This window comes from Papio anubis, chromosome 17 (genome assembly GCF_008728515.1).
Source record: "Papio anubis isolate 15944 chromosome 17, Panubis1.0, whole genome shotgun sequence".
In the NCBI taxonomy this organism is placed as follows: Eukaryota; Metazoa; Chordata; class Mammalia; order Primates; family Cercopithecidae; genus Papio; species Papio anubis.
Genome location: NC_044992.1, coordinates 28,027,996 through 28,055,487, shown reverse-complemented (window position 1 = coordinate 28,055,487; position 27,492 = coordinate 28,027,996). Strand labels below are relative to the sequence as shown.

Below are 27,492 nucleotides of genomic sequence, written 5' to 3'. Positions count from 1 at the left end.
CCGCAAGGCTGGCAGCACGGAGCCCGGCCAAGGGCGAGCTCTCGGCCAAGGATGGGGAGTTGACCAAAGAGAGGAGGATTGCAAAATCCAAATACTCGGACAGGTGCTAAATACTCGGGCGGGTGCTAAAGACTGCAGTAGGGCAGAAAAGCAGAACGCTGGCTGGTTTTTTTCGTATCACGAGCAGTGTGACGGTTACCGGGGTTGACCAAACACAGCGCACCGGCCGCCGTTAAATCCTACTCTGGCTCGGGGTCCGCGGAGCCTGCCTCGGCCGCAGGCTCCATAAACCCAGCCAGGAACCAAGAGTGGACCAATCTGCACACCTGCCGCATTTGGCAAGGGAACAGAAGCGGAGGTCCGAAACAGAAGCCGAGGCCCAAATTTTTGCCCCGGTCTCCAAGACCCACTTTCTGGCGCGTTGGGGAGAGAAACTCAGCTTGGGTGTCTGGGCAATTCGAGCGAGTTGGAAGGGGAAAGCTCTAGCGAGAGCTCAGGTGGACTCTCCGAGGGGTACCTGGAAGGTGGGACCGCAGGCACCGGGATAGAAGAGGGTGCGAGGAAGGAACCCGCCCACCCCGTTGGAAGCGCAGGAGCAGACGGCTGCGTGGGCCTGGGAAGCTCTTCTCTTTCTTCATAATGTTCATTCTTTGTTTTAGTGTAATCCAGATAGATGAATAGACAGATGTTAGGGAGGGAGGGTTGGATGGAGGGAGCGAGGAGACGGAGGAAGGGTGGCAAGAAGAGGGAGGAAAAAAATCCCCAAATTTCCCGAAACTAAGACACGTGGCAACAACCAGGAAGTTGGGAGCTTCCAGAAAATCAAACACTGCAAAGAGTTCGCGGGCTTAGTAGACCCGCCCATTGGCGCGTGCATCCTCTGCGTGGGACGTGCACAGGATGGCGCCAACCCGCTAATATATAAGGACCCGACCTGGGCGCTTCCAGGGAAACGCGAAGGTGGTTTCGGACCCGCTGGAGCTTGAGAGGTCAGAGAGGGTCCCGGCCCCTAGCCTGGGACTCCGGAGTTCCGTTTCTACCCGTGCTTCAGGGTCTAGTCCAGCTGAATCCGCATTGGGCTGTAACTCGAATGCCAGGTTCGAGAAGAGAGCAGCACCCGCCCCACCTTACTCCAGCCAGGGTGTGGGGTGTTGGGGGTGTGGGGAGGGGCTGGAGGGGTGCGGAGGGTCTGGGGGTGGAGTGGAGTGGGGGTATCTGTGCTTTTCTCCCCTGCCTGGGGGCCCAGCTAGTTTGCTCAGCAGGTGCCTGAAAAGCGGGCTATGGAGGACTGGGAGGCGGGGCGGGGGTGGATAATGGCTGCGGAAGGCATTGGGGGCCGGGCGGGCCTGACCTGTGCACCTGCTCCCGCTAGAAGTTGGAAGAGCCCCTGGCCAGCGAGCAGCGGTTTCTGGGGGGCGCGGAGCAGGAACCGAAGCCTGGGAGGTCACAGGGTCAAGTGCACCTTGGTGGCTCCCAGGGCTGCAGGTCTCAGGCTTCAGAGTTCTTGGTATTGTAGACTTGAGAAACTAGTTCTACAGGTTTCGTGTGACCGACCAACCGCTCTAAGCTATGTTCCTTAATATAGAAACTTACAGCAGAATTAGAATTGCCATTACCCTGCGGGGAGGTTTATAATCTAGAGAGGGGAGAAATGAGAAAAATGTCTCCCTGTGGACAAGATCTGTAGAATACACGTGCTACCCGAGAAGGACAAAGAGCTCTATGTTTTAGTTTTCCAAGAGGGCACGTCTGTCGCAGCCCACTTTCCTTTCTTTTCTTTTTTTTTAAATTAATTTTTAATTTCTGTGGGTACATAGTAGATGTATATGTTTATGGGTTACATGAGATATTTTAATACAGGCATGTCATGTTTAATAATCACCTCAGGGTAAATGGGGGTATCCATCACCTCAAGCATTTGTCCTTTGTGTTACCAGCAATCCAATTATGCTCTTTAGTTTTTTATCTTATTTTATTTTTGTAGGTACGTAGTGGATGTATATATTTATGGGGTACATGAGATGTTTTCATACAGACATGCAATGTGAAATAAGCACACCATGGAGAATGGGGTATCCATTCCTTCAAGCATTTATCCTTTGAGTTGCAAACGATGCAGTTACACTCTTCAAGTTATTTAAAAACGTACGATCAAGTTATTATTGACTGTAATAACTGTTGTGCTATCAAATAGTAGGTCTTATTCATTCTTTCTATTTTTTTTTTTTTTCGAGACAGAGTCTAGCTCTGTCGCCCAGGCTGGAGTGCAGTGGTGCGATCTTGGCGCACTGCAAGCTCCGTCTCCCGGGTTCAGGCCATTCTCCTGCCTCAGCCTCCCGAGTAGCTGGGACTACAGGCGCCCACCACCACGCCCGACAAATTTTTTTGTGTCTTTTATTAGAGACGGGGTTTCACCGTGTTAGCCAGGATGGTCTCGATCTCCTGATCTCGTGATCCGCCCGCCTTGGCCTCCCAAAGTGCTGGGATTACAGGCGTGAGCCACCGCGCCCGGCCATTCTTTCTAATTTTTTTGTAGGCATTAACGCTCCCCACCTCACCCCTTCCCTTCTACCACCCTTCCTCAGGTAGTCATCCTTCTGCTCTTAGAATAAAATTGTTTTGATTTTTAGATGCCACAAATAAGTGAGAACATGCGATGCTTGTCTTTCTGTGCCTGGCTTATTTCATTTAACCTAATGATTTCCAGTTCCATTCGTGTAGTTGCAAATGATTGGATCTCATTCTTTTCTATGGTTGAATAGTACTCCACTATATATATGCACATCATTTTCCTGATCCATTCATCTGGTGTTGGATGCTTAGGGTGCTTCCAAATCTTAGCTATTGTAAACAGTGCTGCAAGAAACATAGGAGTGCAGATGTCTCTTGGATACATGATTTCCTTTCTTTTGGGTCAATACTTATGAGTAGAATTGCTGAATTTTGTGGTAACTCTATTTTTAGTTTTCTGAGGAACCTCCAAACTGTTATCCATAATAGTTGTACTCATTTACACTCCCACCAACACTGTATGAGTGTTCCCTTTTCTTCACATCCTTGCCAACATTTGTTATCGCCTGTCTTTTGGATAAAAACCATTTTAACTTGGATGAGATGATACCTCATTGTAGTTTGGATTTGCATTTTTCTGATGATCAGTGATGTTGAGCACCTTTTCACGTGTCTGTTTGACATTTGTCTTCTTTTGAGAAATGTCTATTCAAATCTTTTGCCCATTTTTCAACAGGATTATTGCATTTTTTTCCTATAGAGTTGTTGGAGCTCCTGTTCTATTCTGGTTATTACTCCCTTGTTGGATGTGTAGTTTGCAAATATTTCCTCCCATTTTGTGGGTTGTCTTTTCACTTTGTTGATTGTGTTCTTTGCTGTGCAGAAGGTTTTTAACTTGATGTGATCCCATTTGTCCGTTTTTGTCCATTTTTGTTTTGGTTGCCTATGCTTATGGGGGTATTGCTTAATGAATTTTTGCCCAGATCAATGTCCTGGAGATCTTCCCCAATGTTTACTTGTAGTAGTTTCACAGTGTGAGGTCTTAGATTTAAGTCTTTAACCCATTTTGATTTGATTTTTGTATGTGACAAGAGTTAGGAATCCAGTTTCATTCTTCTGCAGATAGATGCCCAGTTTTCCCAGTGCCATTTATTGAAGAGAATGTCTTTTCCCCAGTGTATGTTCTTGGCACCTTTGTGAAAAATGAGTTCACTGTAGGTGTGTGTATTTGTGTCTGGGTTCTCTATTCTGTTCCATTGGTCTGTGTGTCTGTTTTTATGTCAGTATCATGCCATTTTGGTTACTACAGTTCTGTAGTATAATTTGAGGTCAGGTAATGTGATTCCTCCAGTTTTGTTCTTTTTGCTTAGGATAGCTTTTGCTATTATAGGTCTTGTGTGGTTCTATATAAATTTTAGGATTTTTTTTCTGTTTCTGTGAACAATGTCATTGGTATTTTAATAGAGATTGCAGTGAATCTGTAGATTGCTTTGAGAAGTATGGATATTTTAACAATATTGATTCTTCCAGTCCATGAACATGGACTTCCTTTCCATATTTTGGCTCTTCAATTTCTTTCATCATGATTTTACAGTTTTTATTGTAGAAATCTTTAATTTATTTGGTTAATTCCTAGGTATTTAATTTTATTTGTGGCTATTGTAAGTGGTATTACTTTTTTTATTTCTTTTTCAGATTGTTCACTGTTGGCATATAGAGATGCTATTGATTTTTGTATGTTGATTTTGTATCCTGCAACTTCACTGAATTTATCAGTTCTAATAGTTGTCTGGTGTAGTCTTTAGGCTTTTTCCAAATGTAAGATCGTATCATCTGCAAACAAGGATAATTTGACTTCTTCCTTTCCAATTTAGATGCCCTTTATTTCTTTCTCTTGTCTAATTGCTCTAGCTAGGATTTCTATGTTGAATAACAATGGTGAAAGTGAGGATCCTTATAGTGTTCCAGATCTTAGAAGAAAGGCTTTCAGTGTTTCCCCATTCAGTATGCTACTAGCTGTAGGTCTGTCGTATGTGGATTTTATTATGTTGTGGTATGTTCCTTCTATACCCAGTTTTTTGAGAGATTTTCCATGAAGGGATAATGAGTTCTATTAAGTGCTTTTTCAGCATCAGTTGAAATCATATGGCTTTTGTCCTTCATTCTGTTGATATGATGTATCACATTGACTGATTTGCATTTGTTGAACCATCCTTGCATCCCTGGAATAAATAGCACTTAGTCATGATAAATGATCTTTTAAATGTATTGTTGAATTCAGTTTGCTAGTATTTTGCTGTAGTGTTTTTTCTTTGATATGTCTTTGGTTTTGGTATCAGTAATACTGGCCTCATAGAATGACTTTGGAAGTCTACCCTCCTTCTCTATTTTTTGAATAGTTTGATAAGGTTGGTATTAGTTCTTCTTTAAATGTTTGGTAGAATTCAGCAGTGAAGCCATTGGATCCCAGCCTTTACTTTGCTGGGAGACTTTTTATTATGGTTTTATTCTCATTACTTCTTATTGGTTTGTTCAGGTTTTGGATTTCTTCATGGTTCAATCTTGGTAGGTTGTATGTGTCTAAGAATTTATTTTCCCTAGATTTTCCAATTTATTGGCATACAGTTGCTCATAGTAGCCACTAATGATCCTTTGAATTTCTGCAGTATCAGTTGTATTGTCTCCTTTTTCATCTCTGATTTCATTTATTTGGGTATTCACCTTTTTTTCTCAGGTAACCTGGGCAAAGGTTTGTCAATTTTGTTTATCTTTTCAAACAATAAACAGGTGGTGAAGCCAGCCAAGCTGTGTTCTTTTCTTCAGAGTGGCAAGTTCCCTCAGGACCTAGGTGGGTTCATAGATGCTATCCAGGAGCCAGGGACTGGAGTAAGAAAAACCTTAGAAATCTACCTGGTGTTCCATTCTACTGTGGCTGAGATGACCCTCAAATCGTGAGACACAGTCCTTCCCACTCTTCCCTCCTTTTTCCACAGGCAGAGGAGATCACCCTGTGACCATCATGACCATGGGTCCACAGGGAGTACTGTTAGCTATTGCTGATATTCACTTAAAGCCCAAGGGCTCTTTAGTCAGCTTGTGGTGAATGCTACCAGGTCTGGGACTCACTCTTCAGGACAGTGGACTACCCTCTGACCCAGGGCATGTCCAGAAATGCTGTCCAAGAGCCTACTTGGTGCTCTACCCCTGTGGCTAAGCTGGTATCTACAGTGCAAGACAAAGTCCCCTTTACTTTTCCCTCTGCTTTTCTAAAGCAAAGGCGTCTCTGCCTGTATGTGCCACAGCTGGGATTGTGCTGAGTCTCACCTGAAGCCAGCAGATTCTCACCCAAGACCCACGGCATATTACCTGGGTATCATTGCTGATTACTCAGGGACCAAGGGCTCTTTAGTCAGCAGGTGATAGATCCTGCCAGGACTGGGTCCTTCCCTTTAAGGCAGCAGTTTCCCTTCTGGCTCAGAGTGTGTCTAGAAGTGTACAGGAGATAGGGTCTGGAATGGGTGTCTCATGACCCTGACCAGTGTCCTATCCTACTGTGCCTGAGCTGACATCCAAGATGCAAGAGAGAAGTCCTATTTAGTCTTCTCTCTTGTCTCCTCAAGTGGAAGGAAGTGATCTTTTTGGAGCTGAGAGCTACACTATCTGGGGTTGGCAGGGGTGTGGTGCAAGCACTCTCTTAGTTGCCACAGCTGGTATCTCAGTAGGTTGTGTGCCCTTCAAGCTTACTGGCTCTGAGCTCAGCTCAGCACTAGGACTTGCCTAGGAGTTTCAGTCCTTATGGCCTAGAATGCTTTTCAAGTTTATTTAGAGCACAATAGCACTTCAGCTACAGTGGCGAGGCTTGCTGGAACTCAGGTTTCAATTGCTGGGATGGACAATTTCTATCTCACTAGGGCTGGTCCAAATTCTGCCTTCATGGGCAGGTATAAGCTGGATTCAGCCTGGTTTTGCTTTCCACTGTAACAGGGCAGCACTGAGTTCAATGCAAAGTCTTAAAATCGCTGTGCCCTCTCTTCCCAAGCACACAGATTTCTCTGCACCACGTGGTCACTGTAGGAGAAGGGGGATGGTGGGTGGAGCCTTCTATTACACAACCTTGTTCTGCCCTCCCATTTCCCTTTCTGTTCGGTTTCTATCTGAGGCTAGCCAATCCCCTGTGATCTAGGGGAGATGGGTGGGAGGATGGAAGGAAAAGGGAAGTAAAACAAAAAAATAAGAACCACCCAGAAGCATACAGAAAATTGGGCACTACTAGACAATTTGACTTGCAAAGTTTTCCCAGGCTAATTCGTCACCTTTTAGGGAGTTTGCTGAGCAAATTAGGTAAGCCTTCCTGGCAGGGGAGAAATGCACAGATGCTACCCACTCAGCCCCCTGTTTGGGGGTGGTTGTCCCTGCGTGTTCATGTCAGACTCACTGTTCCATCAGGGGTCCTGCAGGACTAGATCCTGGGGCATGGGGAGAAATGGGGACAGCTAATAAATGGAAACCATACAGCTAATAAATGGAAACCGTACAACTAATAAATGGAAACCGTACAGCTAATAAATGGTGGAACTGGGATTTGAACCTAGGAAATCTGAGTCTTAATCCTTGAACTCTGCTACCTCTGTCTATGTAGGTTTCTGTATACAGAGCCTTCAGGACTGCTTTTGGTGGAAAGAGAGCATTTGGCGCTAATTCACTGTGTTGGTGGGAACACTGGCTACACTGAAAAGTTTGAGAAAGTTATCCTGTAAACCGACTAGAATCAGGTGCTTTTGTTTCTGAAGTGCTTTGGTAAGTGTCCTGAGTTTCTTTTCTGAATTCTGAATTTCTTATTAACTTAGTTTAATTTTATTTAGGATTTCAAATTTGTATGGGACAATATCTCTACCTTACAAAGAATGTGCAAGTGATGCTGATTATAATTCCTTTAATCCTAAGGAAAGAGCTAGGGATAGAGCTCCCTAAGCCTTTTTTGCTTGCAAAAGAATCTAAGCAGATGGTGGGGTTGCTGTTTAAATACAGTTGCCAGTGAAAAACTATCAGCATCTATTGGCTTTGACAATAAAGTTTAAAGGCAGAGAAAGTATTTAACTATGAAATCCCTATATATCAAAAGGAATATTTTACAAATAACTTGATAAAAATGTTTCAATGGTCTTGGAATGCAGAATGGAATTTTGAGAAATATAAATTTGTAGGCAAGGATCTAAAGTAGGCAAGGTGGTCAGAATGTGGATGTGCCAGCCTTCTTTTTTTTTTTTTTTTTTTGAGACAGATTCTTACTTTGACCCCCAGGCTGGAGTACAGTGGCACGATCTTGGTTCACCACAATCTCATCTCGAGGGCTCAGGTGATTCTACCACCTCAGCCTCCTGAGTAGCTGGGACCACAGGTGAGCACCACCACACCTGGCTAATTTTTGTATTTTTTGAGGAGACGGGATTTCACCATGATGCCCAGACTGGTCTCAAACTCCTAGGCTCAAGTGATCTGCCTGCCTCAGCCTCCCAAAGTGCTGGGATTATAGGCGTGAGCCACCGAACCTGGCCCAGCCTTCACTTTTATCTAACAAATTTCTTCTAAATGTCTTCATACCTCAGTCATCTCATTCCTTCTGTCACCTGCGTCAACATCCACCTTATCTGTTCAGAGTTACTAGCACCCACTCAGACTTGTAATTTCAAGCCTTTAGTATAGGATGGATTTTTGTAGGAAGGGAAAATAAGGCTGTGATAGTCTGCTTCTACATATTGTATATATCCTTGATGACTTCAAAATAGGTTATGAATATACTGATTGCTTTAAGTTTTATTTTATTTTAATAATTTTCCAATAATGATGCAAGGTATTTGTTGATTATATTTAAAATATTTATTAAAAAATAATTTTCAAATAATGATGTGAAGTATTTGTTGATTGTACTGGTTTTTTACAATTTCATTTTAAATAATAATTTTCAAATAATGATATCAGTTATTTGTTGATTATATTGATCTTTTTGAACAATTCTTAATCTTGATTATTCGTAATTTTTATTTCAAAGTTCACTCTCCTTCTTTTTTATTTCCCTTATTGAGACCTACAATCCATTCACCTTTTTACTTTGTTCCTATCAATGAGATCCCTGCCACCCTCACTCCCTGACCTATTTGTCTTAGAATGTGTAGTCCAGATTTCAGTTACTTCCGTGATAAAATCCTAGCCTTCCCCCGACTACCCTTTTAATTCGAAGGAGGATGACTTTTTTAAAAATGTTGTAATAACTCAGAATTCCAGAAATGCAAAGAGAAGAAAACAACAAAAATTTATGTCCCACTCACCTCTGAGATGTATTTAGTACAGGTGCTTTTTCTTCTGAACTTATAGCATTGTATGTACAGCTAAAGGTTCCTTAATTCTCTAATCTCATTCTTTTCCATACTTATTTGTAACCTCTGTAAAAAAAAAAAAAAAAGGTGCATTTTCACAATGTTTTTCTCCTTTTACGAAACATAAACATATTTATTATGGTTTTTAAAATATTTTAATCTAAATGCTATTCTATTGTGTGTTATCTTCTGCAAACCTGCTTTTAAAATTTATCATCATGCTTTGTGAGTTTATCTATATTTATACTTGAAGATATGATTTACTTATTTTGTCTGCTGTATTAATCTTTCATTGTAAGTTGTTTGTTTCCCATGTGAAATATCTATCTTGTTCTTTATAATGTCTGTTTCAAACTGTCTCTGTTCTGTTATTAAAATGATTTTGTCAGCTGGGCATTGTGGCTCATGCCTATAATCCCTAGCACTTTGGGAGGCCAGGGCAGGGGGATTGCTTGAGCTGGAGTTTGAGACCCGCCTGGGCAACATGGGGAGACCTCCATCTCTACAAAAAAAATTTTTTTTTTAAGAATTAGCTGGGTATAGTTGCTGTGCGCCTGTAGTCCCAGCTACTCGGGAGGCTGAGGTGAGAGGATTGCTTGAGCCCCAGAGTTTGAGGCTGCAGTGAGCTGTGACTGCACTCCAGCCTGTATGACAGAGCGAGACCTCATCTCACACACACAAAATGTTTTTGTCCTGTTTTTATACCAAGTGCCTCTGTCTCAGGGGGTGACTTTATTTTCTACCTCAAAGAGAAAAGTGAAGCTATCAGAAGGGGACTCTTTCAGCTTCCTCCCACCAAAGCGATACGCCTACCTTCGCCCACGCCAATTATCTCCGTTTCTCCTCCTCCTGACCTTCTTCTGCATTCTGGATCACCTTCCTTCCTTACCTCTCTTTTCAGGGCCTTCACTGTTTCAATCATGCTAACTTCCTTCTATCTCTTTAAATTTTCACTTCCCTACTAGCTTCTTCCCATCTAAATATGTTTAGACCTTTCCCATCTTAATAAAATTCTTTAGCTTCTTCTTTTCCTCCAGCTACATTTCTTTTTACCTCTCTCCTTTATAGCTTCATATAGTGAACAAGTTGTATATATGTGGTGATACTATTTCCTAACCTCCCATTCATTCTTTGACTCATTGTGAAATGGACAGTTAATACAGATTCCTTTACTAAACACCTGTGAACCAAAGCATAGTGTTAAATCCTTTTTGAGAATTATTCTCAATTAATCCTCATAATAACAGGCATATTAACGTGGATGCACCATGTTTTATAGGTAAGAAAACAGAGTTAGAAAGATTAAATATCTAGGTTAATGTTATAATACATTTAATGACAAGTGGAATTCAAGCCATCTCCATTAACTCTAGTCTCTAAGACCTTAGCCTGTGATTTATTGCCTCCTGGTGCCCACTGCCCAGGTGTCTGAATAGCATTTTTCAAAGTCACCAATAATCTTAATTTTACTAAACCTAATAACATGTTCGAGTCATCACCTAGCTGTACCTGTCAGCAGTATTAGACACCTTGGCTGTGTCACGCCCCACCTTTGCAGCCTCCGTTTTTCATTATATCATAGATCTGAGACCTCTGCGCAGGTGATTTTGTTTTGGGCTTCCTTAATACCATATGCCCTTGGTTTTTCTCCTACCTCTGGTTTTTCACAGTCAGTCCTTTCTACAGTCTCCTTTTCTATGCTGTCTTCTTTTACTCATCCCCTAAAGTCAATGTTCACTGGAACATCAACAATCTGAACTGAGATAGTCTCATTCCGTTGTACACATGCCCTTCATGTGATCCACCGCTTCCATTCTTCAATGCTGATAACTTCACCCGGCCAATTCAAAGGCATCCTTCAGGTCTTGATTAAATGTCACCTTTGCCTTGGAAGTCTTGTTGAACCATTGTCTCCAGATTCGTTTAGATACCCCTTTAGTGTATTTTTCTTCTCATAACTCATATAATACATGATGTTAAATGCCAATTTCATTAGCACCCTTCCTTGCCAACCATTCTCCTCCTAAAGAGAAGGGATTGCTCCTGTCTTGCTTGCTAGTTTATTGCCTTCTCTCAGCACATATTAGACAGAAAATAATATATTAATAAATGAATTGCATGCATGTAACAATTCATGTCTTCTAATAGTTTCAGCTGTGAGTTCAACATGGAGGCAAATCAGTGCTCCCTGGTGGTGGAACCATCTTACCCAGACCTGGTCATCAATGTAGGAGAAGTGACCCTTGGAGAAGAAAACAGAAACAAGCTGCAGAAAATTCAGAGAGACCAAGAGAAGGAGAGAGTTTTACGGGCTGCGTGTGCTTTATTAAACTCAGGAGGAGGAGTGATTCGGATGGCCAAGAAGGATGAGCATCTCGTGGACATGGGGCTGGATTTAGAAAAGTCTTTGAGAGAGCTTATTCAGTCTTCAGATTTGCAGGCTTTCTTTGAGACCAAGCAACAAGGAAGGCGTTTTTACATTTTTGTTAAATCTTGGAGCAGTGGCCTTTTACCTGAAGATGGCTCTGTCAAGCCCCGCCTTTGCAGCCTCCGTTCTTCATTACACCGTAGATCTGGGACATCTGAACTTCTCATGAACTCAAGAGAGGCATTCTGTTTCCTGAAGAAAAAGAAAAATGATGCAAAAATCTTGGAAGAAGGACCTTTTCACAAAGTTCACAAGGGTATACACCAAGAGCTCCCTCATTCGGATCCTGCTGACCCAATTTTCCAAAAAGACTATCTCGAATATGGTGAAATCCTGCCTTTTCCTGAGTCTCAATCAGTAGAGTTTAAACGGTTCTCTACAAAACACATCCAAGAATACGTAAAAAAGATAATTCCAGAATACGTCTCTGCATTTGCAAACACTGATGGAGGCTATCTTTTTATTGGAGTAGATGATAAGAGTAAGAAAGTTCTGGGATGTGCAAAAGAAAATGTTGACCCTGACTCTTTGAGAAGGAAAATAGTGAAAACAATACACAAACTACCTTGTGTTCATTTTTGCCAAGCCCAGTGCCAGATAACCTTCACACTCAAAATTGTGAATGTGTTAGCTAGGGGAGAGCTATATGGTTATGCTTGTATGATCAGAGTAGAGCCATTTTGCTGTGCAGTGTTCTCTGAAGCTCCCAATTCATGGATAGTGGAGGACAAGTATGTCTGCAGCCTGACAACTGAGAAATGGGTAGGCATGATGACAGACACAGATCCAGGTAAGAGGGAGAAAGCTCCTCCCTTCCTGTCCTTTCTACATCCTTGGGACCTCCCATATTAAATTTTCCTTTGCTGCCTATGACTTTGAATATCTTACATCCACTAAGCACTTTATTTTGAATCCCCAAGTATCCTACTTTTCATACATGAGAAAATTTTGTTGGGTGATTAGAAACCTAACTCACGTGTCTGTAAGTGGTGATTTTCTACATTCGTAACTGAACAGAAAATTATTTGAGAATGGCCACCCTTGCAGTGGTGTACTGGAATGGCTCTTACTGGCTTTAGAATCAATTATTAAATTTTCAGGAATTTTTGAGGTAGTTGTTAAACATATTTATTACTAAAAATTAGGTTATATATACTTGCACCTAAATAAATTGTATCAGAAACAAATGTAATAAATTTAAACTCACCACTTCCTAATTATTTGCTACATTTTACTATTATCTTTGCTTGAGAGATTATTTACATCTATTGTATCTTTGTGGTGGTAATACTATAAAATGGAGTGCTACTGTGCATTGCTTTCCAACTCTGTATTTAGTGATAATCCATTAGGAGCTTGAAATTGTCTGTGGTGGGAAGATTTATAACACCGAAACTGGCAGTTGGCTATGAACGAGGGATCTCTTCTCAACTAGATCTGTTTATTAAACCATCACCAGCATAGTACTGCTTTCTGGGGTTGCTTGTTTGAAGTATTAAAAGTCCTTTGGGCTGGGCTCAGTGGCTCACACCTCTAATCCCAGCATTTTGGAAGGCCGAGGTGGGTGGATCACCTGAGCAGTTCAAGACCAACATGGCGAAACCCTGTCTCTACTGAAAATAGAAAAATTAGTCAAATGTGGTGGTGCGTGCCTGTGGTCCCAGCTACTTGGGAGGCTGAAGCAGGAGAATTGCTTGAACCTGGCAGGAGGAGGTTGCAGTGAGCCGAGATTGTGTCACTGCACTGCACTCTAGGTGATGGAGGGAGACTGTCTAAAAAAAAAAAAAGCCCTTTGGATTGAAGTTTGCTATCACCTCATAATAGTACACTGCCTAAATTAAGACGTAGTTTATCTCTTGATCCTTGAGGACATTGTTGATTTTGCAGCTCAGAAAAATTTGAAAGCAGCTCAGGGCCAAGCGTGGTGACTGACGCTTATAATTCCAGCACTTTGGGAGGCCGAGGTAGGAGGATCACTTGAGCCCCAGAGTTTGAGGCTGCAGTGAGCCATGATTACACCAATGCACCCCAGCGTGGGTGAGAGTGAGACCCTGTCTCAAAACCAAAAGAACAGAAAGTATTTCAGGGTGATGAGGGTCATGGGGATAGAGGTGTATTCAAGGTTTGTCCTCAGCACCCTTTCATATTGTTCTGTGTCTCTGTTTATCCTGTTGATATTTTGCCTTTTCTTCCACTCATCACCATGTACCCATTATGCTCTATGCCAGCAGCTATAATCTGCTCTACCCCTCTGCTCCTAACAGTTTGAAGTATTTCTTGCCTTGCATCACTACTGCTTCCCAAACATATTTCTGTATATACCCCATCATGCTATAATTTGGCGGGCTGGTGGGCTATCTCAGTGTCTCTGGAACACCTGAGAACACCCTAAGCCTGCAGAAATACAGAGAGAACATAAAAATTGGGACACAGTCTTCTGAGTAAAGTGGATATGTACTTGGAAAGGAGATGTTATAAAGCTGATTCCAATCTCCAAAGCACATGAAAAAGTTAATGCACTCTATAACGTCCTTTGATTTCACACAGTGTCTCATTTTAACATCAGGAATAAGCATAGGTGTCAGAATGTCACCCAGGCTGGAGTGCAGTGGCACGATCATAGTCCACTGCAACCTTGAACTCCTGGGCTCAAGTGGTGCTCTCACTTCAGTCTCTTGAGTAGCTGAGACTACAGGTATAAGCTACTGTGCCCAAGCTCTGAGCTATTTGTTAAGTGTGAGTAATGGTAATTGCAAATCAGTGATGAGATGCTGTTTAACAGGGATGAGAGTTGGGTTCAGGAGAGGTGGTGACGGTTGGAGAGGGGATGTAAAATAAGATACATGCACAGACAGCAGTACTAAAAGAATGTGCTAGGTATCATAAGAGGTGTGCAAACAGAATGCTGTCCAGATACAGAGAACAAAGAATTACACTGAATGGAGAAATACATTTAAACTTCCAAATAATGGCTTTTCAGGGTGGGTTTTGGCAACCTTGATATGCAATAAAGGCACTTATCTAGACAGAGTGAGTGGAGAGTTATTTTGATATTATCTCTCAAGTCACACTATTTAGAAAGTCAGACATTCCACCTACTGATAAGGCCTCTTTCAGTATGAAGAGTTTAACATGTCAGAATAATGTGAATTTTCTTTCTTAAGATCTGCTACAGTTGTCTGAAGATTTTGAATGTCAGCTGAGTCTATCTAGTGGGCCTCCCCTTAGCAGACCGGTGTACTCCAAGAAAGGCCTTCAACATAAAAAGGAACTCCAGCAACTTTTATTTTCAGGTAATTATGGTTTGTCTTCTCAACACCAGCCAGTTTCTATGTCAGGATAAAGGGAGATTAAACTGTTTTGTTTTGTAAAATCCTGAAAGTGCTCTGCAAACCCATAGATAGGATGTGATGATGTTACAATCCTCTTGGTGATAAGTGGGTTAGAAATGAACCCTCACTGACCCCACTGGCTAAGGCAGTACCACACATAGAATCCAGGAACATTATTTCCCTTGAAGATTATTTGTTCTTGTAGTTCCCAACTCTGGCTGATCATCAGTGTTTCTGGTCATTTTTAAAAGGACACATATCTGAGTTCCTACTCCACTCATAACAAGTTGGAATACCTGGGAAGAGTGGCTTGCAATATGCACTTTTATCAAACTACTCTCATGATTTTATGCTAATCTAGATTGGAAACCTTTTATCTAGTCAAACTAGTCATACACTGCACCAGAGAGCAGCCAAAAATCTGCCTACCCTTGCCAGATTTTCCAGAGGAGTGGTGGTTGTAAATATGAGAAAAGAATATAAATCTAGGTCAAGATGGAAAACAAAACATTTAAAATGGAGATGGATTATGCATTTCTTCCCATGTTTTGGGTTTAGGACAATCATGTAGCAGCACAAACACAATAATTCAGGACCAAGGTCAACGCCTTTTCTCTACTCTTATCCCTTGCTGCCATGATAGGCTTTGTTTAGGAATCCATTGCTGTCTTCTTTGTAGAATCCCAGAGAGGGAAAACCACTTGCTTAAATCTGTGCAGTAAGTCAGTGGCTTATCTGGCACTGTAATTGATACATAAATGTCCTATATATGTGTAAATATCTGTCAAGGATCATTAAATTAATAGATAATGACTGCCTCACTACAATTTCATTTTTTCCCTTATCCAAGGTCCTTGCATTCGTTTACATATCAAATTTATATTTTAGAAACTGTCCACAATAAACAATATAAAATCTAAGAGTAAACCTATTAAGCGCTGCTAATCATTTTTTAAGCTCAATAGATTCATTTTAGTAGAGCTTATTACCATGGAATAAATTATAACTAAGACAAAATAATAGGCTATATGCCCATAGAGGAGCAGCCTATTATTCTGGTATTTAAAAAAATCAATTTTCTAAAACTTCTACCAAACTTTTGAAGAATAGGCATATTTTACACTATTTGCATTGTTCTAGATTCATAGAAAAATAACAAAAATTCCCAAGTCATTGTTTTTTGAGACAGGGTCTTGCTCTGTCACCCAGGTTGGAGTGCAGTGGTGTGATCATAGCTCACTGCAACCTTAAACTCCTGAGCTCAAGTGATCCTCTAACCTCAGTCTCTTGAGAAGCTAAGACTATAGGCCTGAGTTACTGTGCCCAACCCTAAGCTATTTTTTAAGTGTGAGAAATAGTAATTATAAAATTTGTTAAAGATAGAAAAAAAAGAAAAAGGAAAACTCAGACTAATCTTATTTATTAATGAGGATGCAAAGACAGAATTCCAGAAATACAAAGATGTATCAGCATTTGGAGAGTTAATGTAATTCATCATTTCTATGTATCTATGCAGATAAATTATATATTTGTCTTCTAATACATCAAAAAGGTATTTGTAAAGCTCAATACATGTTTTTTTTTAAAGGTCCTCAATAAAACAGTAACCTATAAATAGTGCTTTAACATTATATTTATATTTACATATATATGTATATATGTCCACCAAGAACATCATGTTAATTGGGAGAGATTATAGGCATTTTATTAAATTCAGGAACAAAACAGCCACTTGCATATTACAAGTACAATGTAATATTAATTGGCCAACACAGTTAGATAAGAGAAAGAAATTAGAGGGATTAAAATGGAAGAAGATAGGACTATATATCTGGAGAATTCATGAGAATCAAATGAAAAGCTACTGTAAAGAGTAAAAGAATTCAGAATGAATATAAGAACTTATATTAGTATTATAAGAAACAACTATAAAAATTAATATGCAGAATTCAGTATCTTTAATATAACGTATAATGAAAGAAAACACCCAATTTTCAATAACAACAAAAAGGTAAAATATCTGCAATAAACCTATCTAAAGCAAAAGTTAAATTAATATTGAAGGACACAGAAGAATAAGTGAATCAGGGAATGTTATGTACTTTGAAGGAAGAATCATCATCACAAAGTTGTCAATTCTGAAATTATTTTATATATCAATTTTAAAAGAGATTATTTAAATCTAAACATAAAAACTAAATGAGCAAGAACAGGTGGAAAATTAAAACCTGAAAAACAAGAGAGGCTATCTATAGATAACATATATTATTTATAGATATATAAATACATATAATATATAATTATATAACTATAATATATAGATATATAAAATATATTATATATTTATATATTATATAAATAAGTATACATTTTAATTTTATTATTTCATATTTATATGTTATATACTTATTTATGTATAATATATATTATTTATATATATTTAAATATATAGTGTATATATATAAATAATAAAAAGAGTTGTATTGGCATGTAATTAGTATATATATATAAATAATAAAAAGAGTTGTATTGGCATGTAATTAGACCAAAGTTATGGAATGTAGGATCTGGAAATACACAGAAACATAAATTAAAATTTAGTTTATCATGAAACTGGCCTTGCAAATAAGTAGAGAAAAACAGAAATGTTCATAAATATATAGGGTAGCTTGGTGGCAATTAACTTTTTAAAAGATGAATTCATACTTTACTTCATATACTAATATAAACTCCAAATGGATCAAGAATTTAAAACAAAAAGCCAGAAAAGTTCTAGAAGAAAACATAGGCAAACATCTTTGTAATTTTTGCATTAGACTTAAAAATATCAAGATTCAAAATCTGTGAACCATAAAAGACTGATATATATCACTGCATACAAATAACTATTGTGCATGACTAAAGCCACTAAGAACAAAGTCAAGTGACCATGACCAAGTAGAAAAAATATTTGCAACCCATATCACAACCAAAGGGCCAGTGTCTCTAATATATAAAGAGCTTCCAGAAGTTGATAAGGACACACACACACACACAGACACACACACACACACACACACACACACAAACAGAAAAATCAACAAAGGTAGTCCAGAGAAAATAAAATTCATACAGCTCTGAAACATTTGAAAAGATGCTAAATATTAATCAAAATAAGAGACATGTAAATTAAAAGGAGATATTATTTCCATCTACTAGATTGTTAAAAAATGAAAAACCTGACATTATCTCTTATTTGCTAGATTGTGGGGAAACACACCTTCTTGTACGTTGCTAGTGGGAGTCCATATTCGTACAACTCCATTGGAGGACAATTTGGCAATATATTAATATATTGGAATCACAAATGTGTTTAACTTTTAGGATTTTATTATATGTGTGTGTGTGTGTGTGTGTGTGTGTGTATGCTACGTATGCTTGCATACATACCAGACATACAAGGTTACTCGCTGTAGTGTTAACATAATAGCAAAAGATTGGGGGGAAAACTAAAGGGCCCATCAATAGGGACTGGTCAAGCAAGATATGGTACATCCATATCTGTGTTAATAGCTGTAAGAAAAGAATAAGAAATTGTGCATTGATACGGAAAGATCTCCACAATACATTGCTAAGTGAAGAAAAGTAGTTGCTGAGTGGTTTGCTACCTGTTGGGAAAGAAAGGGCAGAATATTTGTTTGTATTTGCATAAAGCAATTTTGGAAGAGTAGGCAAGAAACTTAAAAGTATCTGTGATAAGGGAGAAGGGTGAGATTGGGAAGGCAGGAAATTAAGAAAATGGGAGTAGGAGTGTTTGGGTATTTGGTAGAGGAATATATTAACTAAAGTTTTTTTTAAAATGACATTTTTCACTTTTGGAACATTGTTATTGTTATTAGATTTTGAACATTAATAGTGGTAAACAAATTATGTTTATAGTTTTACAATTAGGTTCCAGATATTAAGAATAAAGATGTTCTGGTTTTTTGAAAAGATCAACAAAATTGATAGGCCACTAGCAAGACTAATAAAGAAGAAAAGAGAGATCAAATAGACACAATGAAAAATCATAAAGGGGATATCACCACTGACCCCACAGAAATACAAACTACCATCAGAGAATACTATAAATATCTCTATGCAAATAAACTAGAAAACCTAGAAGAAATGGATAATTTCCTTACACTCTCCCAAGACTAAACCAGGAAGAAGTTGAATCCCTGAATAGACCAATAGTAGGCTCTGAAATTAAGGCAACAATTAATAGCCTACCAACCAAAAAAAGTCCAGGACCAGACGGATTCACAGCCGAATTCTACCAGAGGTACAAGGAGGAGCTGGTACCATTCCTTCTGAAACTATTCCAATCAATAGAAAAAGAGGGAATCCTCCCTAACTCATTTTATGAGGCCAACATCATCCTGATACCAAAGCCTGGCAGAGACAAAACAAAAAAAGAGAATTTTAGACCAATATCCCTGATGAACATCGATGCAAAAATCCTCAATAAAATACTGGCAAACCGAATCCAGCAGCACATCAAAAAGCTTATCCACCATGATCAAGTAGGCTTCATCCCTGGGATGCAAGGCTGGTTCAACGTACGCAAATCAATAAACATAATCCAGCCTATAAACAGAACCAAAGACAAAAACCACGTGATTATCTCAATAGATGCAGAAAAGGCCTTTGATAAAATTCAACACCCCTTCATGCTAAAAACGCTCAATAAATTCGGTATTGATGAAACGTATCTCAAAATAATAAGAGCTATTTATGACAAACCCACAGCCAATATCATACTGAATGGGCAAAAACTGCAAGCATTCCCTTTGAAAACTGGCACAAGACAGGGATGCCCTCTCTCACCACTCCTATTCAACATAGTGTTGGAAGTTCTGACTAGGGCAATCAGGCAAGAGAAAGAAATCAAGGATACTCAGTTAGGAAAAGAAGAAGTCAAATTGTCCCTGTTCGCAGATGACATGATTGTATATTTAGAAAACCCCATTGTCTCAGCCCAAAATCTCCTTAAGCTGATAAGCAACTTCAGCAAAGTCTCAGGATACAAAATTAATGTGCAAAAATCACAAGCATTCTTGTACACCAGTAACAGACAAACAGAAAGCCAAATAATGAATGAACTCCCATTCACAATAGCCTCAAAGAGAATAAAATACCTAGGAATCCAACTTACAAGGGATGTAAAGGACCTCTTCAAGGAGAACTACAAACCACTGCTCAGTGAAATAAAAAAGGACACAAACAAATGGAAGAACATACTACGCTCATGGATAGGAAGAATCAATATTGTGAAAATGGCCATACTGCCCAAGGTAATTTATAGATTCAATGCCATCCCCATTAAGCTACCAATGACTTTCTTCACAGAAGTGGAAAAAACTGCTTTAAAGTTCATATGGAACCAAAAAAGAACCTGCATTGCCAAGACAATCCTAAGCCAAAAGAACAAAGCTGGAGGCATCACGCTAACTGACTTCAAACTATACTATGAGGCTACAGTAACCAAAACAACATCGTACTGTTACCAAAACAGCATGGTACTGGTACCAAAACAGAGATATAGACCAATGGAACAGAACAGAGCCCTCAGAAATAATACCACACATCTACAGCCATCTGATCTTTGACAAACCTGACAAAAACAAGAAGAAATGGGGAAAGGATTCCCTATTTAATAAGTGGTGCTGAGAAAATTGGCTAGCCATAAGTAGAAAGTGGAAACTGGATCCTTTCCTTACTCCTTATATGAAAATTAATTCAAGATGGATTGGAGACTTAAATGTTAGACCTAAAACCATAAAAACCCTAGAAGAAAACCTAGGTAATACCATTCAGGACATAGGCATGGGCAAGGACTTCACGTCTAAAACACCAAAAGCAGCGGCAACAAAAGCCAAAATTGACAAGTGGGATCTAATTAAACTAAAGAGCTTCTGCACAGCAAAAGAAACTACCATCAAAGTGAACAGGCAGCCTACAGAATGGGAGAAAATTTTTGCAATCTACTCATCTGACAAAGGGCTAATATCCAGAACCTACAAAGAACTCAAACAAATTTACAAGAAAAAGCAAATAACCCCATCAAAAAGTGGGCAAAATATATGAGCAGACACTTCTCAAAAGAAGACATTCATACAGCCAACAGACACATGAAAAAATGCTCTTCATCACTCGCCATCAGAGAAATGCAAATCAAAACCACAATGAGATACCGTCTCACACCAGTTAGAATGGCACTCATTAAAAAATCAGGAAACAACAGGTGCTGGAGAGGATGTGGAGAAATAGGAACACTTTTACACTGTTGGTGGGACTGTTAACTAGTTCGACCATTGTGGAAAACAGTGTGGCGATTCCTCAAGGATCTAGAACTAGAAATACCATATGACCCAGCCATCCCATTACTGGGTATATACCCAAAAGATTATAAATCATGCTGCTATAAAGACACATGCACACGTATGTTTATTGCAGCACTATTCACAATAGCAAAGACTTGGAATCAACCCAAATGTCCATCAGTGACAGACTGAATTAAGAAAATGTGGCACATATACACCATGGAATACTATGCAGTCATAAAAAAGGATGAGTTTGTGTCCTTTGTAGGGACATGGTTGCAGCTGGAAACCATCATTCTCAGCAAACTATTGCAAGAACAGAAAACCAAACACTACATGTTCTCACTCATAGGTGGGAATTGAACAATGAGATCACTTGGACACAGGAAGGGGAACATCACACACCGGGGCCTATTGTGGGGAGGGGACAAGTGGGAGGGATAGCATTAGGAGATATACCTAATGTAAATGACGAGTTAATGGGTACAGCACACCAACATGGCACACGTATACATATGTAACAAACCTGCACGTTGTGCAAATATACCCTAGAACTTAAAGTATAATAAAAAAATTAAAAAAAGAATAAAGATGTTCTTAGCACATTAATTATTAGCATTGATTGACAATAAATTAGGTTCGGATTCAATGCTGTCAGTGCTTCTCTTGGAAGAAATGCAATGATTGTCTCAAATAGAAATTTTGTCTGTAATGGGGTTACTGGCACTAAAGATATTCAGGGCCTGGTGTAGCAGATCGGAATCAGCCAGCCCCAGTGTTCTTCCTCTTGGTATCCTAAACCTTTAGGCTCCCTCACCTGATTGATTTCTTATGGTTTGAGAACAACTGCTCTGGACCCTTAACTGCTGTTTCTAAAGATTCCCTAGATCCATGGTTGAAATTAGTTCCCAGAATGGATACGAGGTGGGAGCTCCAAGGACAGAAGGATGAATATGGGAGTTCTGGGGAGGATGAGGAGTTTATCAAGTGATCAAGGTGGAAGAAGACATCAGAGTTTCAGAGCACACCTGTGCAAAGGCACAGAGTCCTCAAATCACATGGAGAGTGATGACTACTCTGGTGAACCTGGAATGGTGGCATTAATTGAACATCTAGTCTGGTCCCTATCATTACTGTTATGTGGAATATCAAAGAAATGAAAGAGACACTTCTGATCTTCCCATAATTTCCTTCAGAAGCATGTTCCATTATACAATTAAAGAAAAAGAAGACCTATGCAATAATGAGGTAAATAAACATCAAGTGTTTTAGTGACTTTTACCATTTATCAGGCAGGAGTAGTCTGTGACTTGCCAGGCAGGGCAAAAACAGTAGAGGATCTGATATCCAAGAGACTTGGGTTCAGACTCTGGCCCTGTCATTTCCTAGTGGTGTGATGTTGGGCAAGTCACTTGATTTTTTTTATTTTTTATTTTTTGAGACACTATCTTGCTCTGTCGCCCAGGATGGAGTGCAGTGGTATAGTCATAGCTCACTGCAGCCTTAAATTCCCTGGCTCAAGCAATCCTCCTACCTCAGCCTCCTGAGTAGCTGCACCCAGCTCTCACTTGACCTCTTTGAGTCCTTATCTACTCATATGAAGATGGGAATAAATATATCTTCCTTGGAAAATTTGTGAGGATCAGAGAGATACGTGCAAATTCCCTGGTGCAATCAACAAATGGTGTATTTCCTTATTTTACATTTCTTTGGTTTCCAAAGCTTCATTTTAAACATATGCTCAGTTATCCTATTTTATCCATTCTAAGATGTGTGTTTCCCCCTATATTTTAACATCTCTAAAATCTGGATGTGTCTCATGATAGATGCCATCTCCTACTCACTGTCATCCAGGTTGCAGGCATAATCAAGTTGTATGAGCACCTGGTACGAAAGAGAAAGCACCAGCAACAATGAACAATAAACAATCACCAATAAAATCTGGGTAATTTCATTTGAAATTACCACTGCAAATTTTGATTTGGGTTTGTACTCTAACACTACCACAACAGGACAACAGTTATCTTCCCCCCCACTTTGGAACCCATGATCATTGAAATAAGTTCATAATCCTCCAATGCAAGTATATTCTCATGTCACAGAATTATTTCTTGTTTGTGTGTGACAAAGGGAAGACTTTTGTGATAGTGGGGAGCCATACGTTGATCTTTAAGTGATGCAAGAATTCTGCTCCAGGAGAGATAGCTTTAAGGATCTTCCAGTCCAGGACTGCAGGAAATTCGCTGCCAGTAAAGGCTTTAATATGACTCCCTCTCCCCTGCAAATATGGAGTTAATGAATACCTTCTTCCTGGGGCCGGGGGAGGGGCTCCTGCTACTCCCAGCAATGGGGCATTTTGAGATTCAGGTACTTCGAAAGTAGAAAGGGGAGGAAGAGAACCAACATTTCTCAAGCAGCTACAATGAACCAAACATTTTATGTTATTTCATTTATTCCTCCTCATAGGAAATGTGCTATTCTTAGTTCTGTTTTACAGATGAGACAGCAAAGTCTTAGGTTAAGGAATTTCCCAAGGTTGTAAGTTTTAAAAAACACATGGATTTAGATGAAGTATACCAGGTATTCCAAGCGTTCTTTTCCTTTATAATTATAATAATATTTATAAAATAATATTTGAAACTTCCATAAGTAATAATCCAGTTAATCAATTAGTTAATCATAATTAGTCATCATAATCAATAGGGTTATTTCTCTTCCCTTAATTTATCATTCTTTTCACATACAGTCCCACCAGGACATTTGCGATATACTCCAGAGTCCCTCTGGAGGGACCTGACCTCAGAGCACGAAGGACTACAGGAGTTAGTAAACAAGCAAGTGCAACCTTTCTCCCAGGGAATTGTGATCCTCTCTAGAAGCTGGGCTGTGGACCTGAACTTGCAGGAGAAGCCAGGAGTCATCTGTGATGCTCTGCTGATAGCACGGAACAGCACCCCCATTCTCTACACCGTTCTCAGGGAGCAGGATGCAGAGGGCCAGGACTACTGCACTCGCACCGCCTTTACTTTGAAGCAGAACCTGGTGAACGTGGGGGGCTACACCGGGAAGGTGTGTGTCAGGGCCAAGGTCCTCTGCCTGAGTCCTGAGAGCAGCGCAGAGGCCTTGGAGGCTGCAGTGTCTCTGATGGATTACCCCGCGTCCTATAGACTTGCAGGCACCCGGCACATGGAAGGCCTGCTGCAGTCCCTCGTGATTGTCTTGCGCGGCTTCAGGTCTCTCTTGAGTGACCAGCTTGGCTGTGAGGTTTTAAATCTGCTCACAGCCCAGCAGTATGAGATATTCTCCAAAAACCTCCGCAAGAACAGAGAATTGTTTGTCCACGGCTTACCTGGCTCAGGGAAGACCATCATGGCCATGAAGATCATGGAGAAGATCAGGAATGTGTTTCACTGTGAGGCAGAGAGAATTCTCTATGTTTGCGAAAACCAGCCTCTGAGGAACTTTATCAGGTAAGCAGTTGGATCTTATGTCTCTAAGTATTATTTAATCTGGGTTTAATTTTTTCTGCTAAGTCACCTTCCTTCTTGAGAATTGAGTGGTAAAATAATCTGTGATAACATACTGTGCTCAGAGGAACATGATACATTCATTTTCTCCCCTTGCTTTTTTTGGATAAAACTTGAGTGTGTTCTTTTAATTTTTACAGTGATAAAAATATCTGCCAAGCAGAGACCCGGAAAACTTTCATAAAAGAAAAGTTTGAACACATTCAACACATCGTCATTGACGAAGCTCAGAATTTCCGTTCTGAGGATGGGGACTGGTATGGGAAGGCAAAAACCATCACTCGGAGAGCAAAGGATGGCCCAGGAATTCTCTGGATCTTTCTGGACTACTTTCAGACCAGCCACTTGGATTGCAGTGGCCTCCCCCTTCTCTCAGACCAGTATCCAAGAGAAGAGCTCACCAGAATAGTTCGCAATGCAGATCCAATAGCCAAGTACTTACAAAAAGAAATGCAAGTAATTAGAAATAATCCTTCATTTAACATCCCCCCTGGTTCCCTTGAGATACTTCTTGAAGCTGAATGGTCCCAGGGTGTTCAGGGAACCTTACAAATTAAGAAACGCTTGACTGTGGAGCAAATAGTGACCTTTGTGGCAGACACCTGCAGGTTCTTCTTTGAAAGGGGCTATTCTCCAAAGGATGTTGCTGTGCTTGTCAGCACTACAAAAGAAGTGGAACGCTATAAGTATGAGCTCTTGAAAGCAATGAGGAAGAAAAGGGTTGTGCAGCTCAGAGATGCATGTGACATGTTGGGTGATCACATTGTTTTGGACAGTGTCCGGCGATTCTCAGGCCTGGAAAGGAACATAGTGTTTGGGATCCGTCCAAGGACAGCTGACCCAGCTATCTTACCCAATATTCTGATCTGTCTGGCTTCCAGGGCAAAACAACACCTATATATTTTTCCGTAGGGTGGCCATTAGGAAGAACTCCAAACCAAAATGCTCTGTAAATGTCTATGGGTGACAGTCTGCTGATGGTAGAAACCTTTCTTTTTAGTTTACAAGTCAGAGATTTGGACAGAGCTGACACAAAGAGTTTGGAGCTGCCCCATTTCTGGCCTTCCTTTCAGGGTTCCTCACCCAACTCTTTTCAGCAGCGGTGGTTGGCCCCCGTTCTGACCCCTGACTCTTTCAGCCAGAAAGATGGTGGCTTTCTAAAGGAACTTTAGCTGCCTTGCACGACGCAGATCTGTGTCTTGCACTTTGGGTAAAAGCCATAAAAATAAGAAACTCAGTGTGTGGCCTTTCTTTCTTCCAAGGCTGGGCTTCTTTTTTTAAGTCCCTTCATGTAGTTTGTTGTTTTTAAAAATTTATCCAGAATTGTTTTCTGCAGAAACCTGGTCTGTTAGGAGCTTACAGGCCATAGCAGAAGCAATTGTTCCTGAATTCTTCACATTCATCTTTGCTGTATCCATTTAGTGCTTGGGAGAGTCCGAAGATAATTCAGTCACTGTCAGATTAATAATTTTGTCAGAACAAAGAATACCGTTGTGAATATTTAATCCTTTAAAATTGTGATCTCCAGAGCTTGTTCTCAGAATGGCGCAGACGAAGCCTTAATTGTGATAGTGAACATTAATGGTCACTTTAAAGAGAAATTATAGGCCAAAATGAAATGAACAGAAACCTGTTTGCCCTGGCTTTCAGTGGAAGATAATATTAGAGACCAAAATCTGGTTCTGAAGGTGTGTATCAGCCCTAAGGTGAACCGAACTTGGGAAAGATTGTCTTTAAAAACCAATGAGCTTATGTTTTTAACTTCTCAGTTTAGTTCTATGCATTGCTCTGTAACACACCTAGTGAAGTTTTATGTCATTCTTGAACTATGATTTTTTTTTTCCATTTACTTTCATGGTTTGGTGGGCCATTGTTATGGACTGAATGTTTGCATCCCACCCTTCATCCCCAAATTCCCATGTTGAAGCCCCAACCTATAGTGTGGAGCTGGGGCTGTTAAAAAAGTAACGAAGGTTACATGAAGTGATGGTGGGGCTGTGATCTGCTAAGGTTGGTGTCCTTATAGGAGGAGACCCCAGAGAGCTTATTCCCTCCCTCCTTGTGCATGCAAACAAGAGGGCATGGGAGCACACAGAGAGATGGCAGCCACCTACAAGCCAAGAGGAGAACCCTCACAATGAAACTCTTGCTGCTGGCACCTCTGTCTTGGACTTCCAGCCTCCAGACTGTGAGTAACAAATTTCTGTTGTTTCAGCTGCTCAGTCTCTGGTGTTTTGTTATTGCAGCCCGAGAACACAGCTGTATGATTATTTGTCAAACAGAAAACACTGATACTTAACAATGCTAATGCAATTATTTATTTGCTTTTCAGTCTCTACAAAACATTCTAAAACACTAATCTAAATACTAACAATAAAATATTTGTGTAACTAATGGAAATTAAGAAATCTTATGTCCAACATTTCACTTATTAATAATCTTACTCTGCTGATTTCCCCCCAGATTGTGAGTTTTGAACTTCCCTGCCTTTCTCCTGTCTTTCTGTGTTAACTCATGGAATTCCAGTTATCTAGCCTTGAAATTGTAGGCTCTCCTAACTTAAGTAAAATCTGACAGATCAGCAAAATAAGAAGAAAAATGCTTCTTCTTTCTTTCTGACTGCATTAAATCAGGTACAACTCAGCATTAAAAAGCTATCTTTGTAAATGTTGTTCCTAATAAATTAGTCTTATAAGATCCCTGGACTTTGGAGTTGTTGTAATGTCTTTGAGAGTAATTCTTTAAAAGTCTAATTTTGACTGGTTGTATCTCTTTATGATTTATTGCCCCACTAACAATATTTGAAACAATATATATTTTTAAATGTATAAATAATTATGAATTTTTGTTTAGACCAAAGAGGATTACTGATATTTGTTTCCATATGAATGGCAAAAGATTTAGCTTACAGATCTACTGCATTTCTGTTTTAAATAAAAAGTTGAGAGTTTGTGTCTCATTAAACTGGAAAAAAAA

At 39.8% G+C, this 27,492-nt stretch overlaps 1 protein-coding gene across 5 annotated transcripts; it reads left to right on the top strand.

The window, feature by feature from the left end:
- Positions 1-866: 866 nt before the first annotated feature.
- SLFN11 (schlafen family member 11) lies at positions 867-27,492 on the top strand. Of its 5 annotated transcripts, none has more exons than XM_021928933.1 (7): positions 867-989; positions 7,151-7,308; positions 7,793-7,909; positions 11,034-12,103; positions 14,478-14,606; positions 23,736-24,459; positions 24,657-25,428. In XM_021928933.1, the coding sequence occupies exons 4-7, from the start codon at positions 11,053-11,055 to the stop codon at positions 25,426-25,428; spliced, it is 2,676 nt and encodes an 891-aa protein (XP_021784625.1). In that variant the 5' UTR covers positions 867-989; positions 7,151-7,308; positions 7,793-7,909; positions 11,034-11,052. The 5 variants fall into 5 exon arrangements, with proteins under 5 accessions (XP_021784625.1, XP_009188384.2, XP_021784626.1 ...); XM_021928934.2 differs by having other exon boundaries at positions 874-1,097; XM_009190120.2 differs by lacking the exon at positions 7,793-7,909 and having other exon boundaries at positions 24,657-27,492.

Coding starts and splice junctions, on each gene's coding strand:
- SLFN11 (XM_009190120.2), top strand. CDS start 11,053: ATGGAGGCAAATCAGTGCTCCCTGGTGGTGGAACCATCTTACCCAGAC. Junction 12,104..14,477: donor GATGACAGACACAGATCCAG/GTAAGAGGGAGA, acceptor TTCTTTCTTAAG/ATCTGCTACAGTTGTCTGAA. Junction 14,607..23,735: donor CCAGCAACTTTTATTTTCAG/GTAATTATGGTT, acceptor TTTCACATACAG/TCCCACCAGGACATTTGCGA.